The sequence below is a fragment of the Nannobrachium achirus genome, assembly GCF_963921795.1.
Source record: "Nannobrachium achirus genome assembly, chromosome: 17".
Classification (NCBI taxonomy): Eukaryota; Metazoa; Chordata; class Actinopteri; order Myctophiformes; family Myctophidae; genus Nannobrachium; species Nannobrachium achirus.
Window position 1 is genome coordinate 25,348,058 of NC_137824.1, and position 3,550 is coordinate 25,351,607.

The following is a 3,550-nucleotide window of genomic DNA, read 5'->3' on the forward strand; positions in this document are numbered from 1 at the left end:
TGTTGGGCTGGCACAGACAATAGCCTATGATAGGATGTGTCCGAGCAATTTATGTGTTAAAACAAGTGAAGGTAAAATAGACTGAGCGATACTAAAACATTATTTAGCCTTGTCCGACTCCCTGAAATATCAAAAATCAAAACAATAATTCAAACTGAGAAGCGACTCATCGCGCACAGATAACTGAAGAAAACAGTATACTTATCTTAAAATATTATTCCGGTCACCAGTGGTGCATAAAGATCCGTCCTCGGACCGTGGAGCATGCAATCAGAAAACCATGTGTCCAGCGGTCCAGTGGCGGATGTCCAAGCAGGGAATGTTATAAAATAAATTGTACTGTTGTCAAAATAATAACCTTGTCTGAAAACACAGTAAACTTCCAAACTCACAGCTGGTTCTTTTATACGTGTTGTAACACCGACCCACCGGGGGAGAGAAAGTGCACCCACGGTCACTTGTCCATCCATCGGTCGGTCAAGATTACATCTGTATGCGGCGACGTAGGACCATTTTGATTGATATATTATTTGTAAACAACAACACCTTCTTATTCCCATATGAGATACAATAATCCATCACACAGAAATAAGACAGGAGAGTGATTCAGAGTGAGAATGGAATGTTTACTATGGAGAGAGAGTATTCAAGACAGGTACAGTACAGAATAATCAATGGTTCGTGCTCTCTCTGACAAATTATGTTTTGACATGAGTATAAGTATGGTCATTTCATCAGTCAATGGATGACGTTTCAACACAAGACAAAGAGTCCATATACAGGGTTCCTGGGAGGAGAGATGTCCTTGCTGGTGTCTGGATGACACTGAGCCTTATAAACCAAAACAATTCTCATTGTTTTCGGTACAGGCTCCAGGCAGTTGATAAGGTCTGATTTCTACCAGACGGAGACCTTGTGGGTACTGTAGTGTACATGACCTTATATGAGTATAACGGGACACAGTCACTGTGTCTTTAGGGTCAAGTGGTCAACAATATGTATTGATAAAAAGATGATATGAACCATAACAAAATACCTATCAACCAGCCACACAGATATGGGTCATGTCTTGGCCATCTGGCCAGTGATGTATATCGATGACATCAGGGATCCCCATAATATATGTGCATAAAAGGGATTCTGAGTCACGGTGACATCACAGTGTCACGGTGATGTCACCTGTGAGGCTGTGATGCCTTGGAGAGTTTGTGGGTATAAATAGACGTGCTCTAGACTTGACTCAGTGAACTCAAGTTCAGTGTTTTTTAGCAGTTAACGGTTGAAGCAAAGATGCTTGTTTCCAGGGTCTTTACCAAAGGCTTTGCTTTGGTAGCTATGAAGTTAGCCCTACTCTGTGCACTACTGGTGTCCAGCAGTTGGTCATCCCCGAATCCGATCCCAGAGGAAGAGGGCGTCCTGGTGCTGAAGAAGAGTAACTTCGACGAGGCGCTGAAAGCCCATCCCAACCTGCTGGTGGCGTTCTATGCGCCGTGGTGCGCCCCCTGCAAGGAGCTGGCCCCTGAGTATGCCAAGGCAGCTGGCATGCTGAAGGCAGTGGGCTCAGATATCCGCCTGGGTAAGGTAGACGTCACAGTGGAGAAGGAGCTCCGCTGTAAGATCCGCTCCGATGTCCCGATGATCCCGACCATCGTGTTCTTCAAGGGAGGAGACAAGGAGTCACGCAGCGAGTACCTTGAGTACCGTGGTGGTAGGCAGGCTTATGACATTGTGAAGTGGCTTAAGAAACGCACAAGCCCTGTTGACATCCTGGCCGACGTCGCGCAGGCAGAGTTTATGGTCGCAAATGAGGTGGCGGTCATTGGCTTCTTCAAGGATGCCGAATCTGAGGACGCTAAGGTCTTCGTTAAAGCAGCAGAAGGCGTAGATGACATCCCATTTGGGATTACCTCTGATGACGAAGTGTACTCAAAGTTTGAGGTGTCCAAGGACGGTGTTGTCCTCTTCAAGAAGTTTGATGAAGGTCATAACACCTTTGACGGAGAGCTTACCGAAGCCAACCTCCTAGACTTCATTAAGGCCAACCAGCGTCCTCTGGTCACTGAGTTCTCAAGGCAGACTGTCCCTAGGATCTTCCATGGAGGAGTCAAGTCCCACGCCTTCATGTTCATGTCAAAGGCTGCTACTGACTTTCAGGACAAAATGGACCAATTCAAGAAGGCAGCAGAAGGCTTCAAGGGCAAGATGCTGTTTGTCTTCATGGACACTGACGTGAATGACAAAATGATGAAGACCTTTGGCCTGAAGAAGGAGGAATGCCCCACCATCCTTGTCTTCGCGCTGGAAGAGGAGAAGATAGCATACAAGATGCCCGAAATAGTGGCCATCACCACTGAAAACATTATCAAATTCTGCACACTACTCACCGAGGGAAAACTCAAGCACCAGAGCGAGGACATCCCCAAAGACTGGGACAAAAACCCTGTCAAGGTCCTGGTGGGCAAGAACTTCGAAGAAGTCGTCTTCGACCCCACCAAGAATGTCTTTGTGGATTTCTATGTACCCTGGTGTGGACACTGCACACAACTGGAACCCGTCTGGAACAAACTGGGAGAGCAGTACAAGGACAGTGAGGATATCATAGTGGCCAAGATCGACATGACAGCCAATGAACTGCAGTCGATTAAGGTTCACTGCTTCCCCATGCTTAAATTCTTCCCTGTGGGAGATGACCGGAAGGTCATCGACTACTACGGAGAAAGAACCCTTGAGGGCTTCACCAGATTCTTGGAGAGTGGTGGCGAGGAGGGTGACGTACTGGCTGAAGAGAACGAACATGACGACTTATAAGGAGGGCGGGAAAACAAAGGTCAAGGCGTGCCCACCCTCAGGCACCTTTAACCTGGTCACCGACACCTCCTTCATGTCTCTGTGGACCTCCACCAGTACTTTAGCAACCTTCCGCAGAAGGTATACAGTATGTGGACCATAATAGTTCAAAAGAAGACCCTTGGTTGGGAAAGTGGTAAAGTAGCTGCCCACTACCGTGGAGGTTGTGGGTTCACATCCTCCGTGGTGCAAAATTACAAATTCATGTTGGGTCTAAAAAAGGCAGGGTCTAATAATGTCATTGATCTTGGACAAGCATATTATGTCAATCAATCATTGATTTGTATCTATAACTCAATTTTGGTCCACTACCATTGATTTAACTAACTGTTAAATACTGTACATAAAAAAAAAGAAAAGAAAAAAGCTTACATAGAATATATAAATGTGTGGGACAAAAAGAAGGCAGGGTCCAATAAAGGCATTGGTCGCATAAGTATCTCTGACTTAATTTTGATGATGATCAGTCATCAGTCTAGAGTACCAAATTTGGATTCACATCCTGAAAAAGTTGAGAACCACTGGTTTAATGGATGAAATTATTTTACACCATTAAACCAACAATGGGATTTTTCATGAAGTAAAAGCGTGCAATTAAAATGTATCGTTTGTAAACTTTGGCAAAAGTTTCATCCATAATTAAAAATGTACCTTTTAACAAATTATGAATGTAGGCCTACTTTAGCTGCAATTTCAGTCATTT

The 3,550-nt window shown here is 44.9% G+C and overlaps 1 protein-coding gene across 1 annotated transcript; it reads left to right on the forward strand.

The window, feature by feature from the left end:
* Positions 1-1,335: 1,335 nt before the first annotated feature.
* Positions 1,336-2,808, forward strand: LOC308302382 (protein disulfide-isomerase-like; the record flags this gene model as incomplete). The annotated part of the gene is made up of 1 exon (XM_080746635.1): positions 1,336-2,808. The coding sequence occupies one exon, from the start codon at positions 1,336-1,338 to the stop codon at positions 2,806-2,808; it is 1,473 nt and encodes a 490-aa protein (XP_080602761.1).
* Between the last annotated feature and the right edge of the window lie 742 nt (positions 2,809-3,550).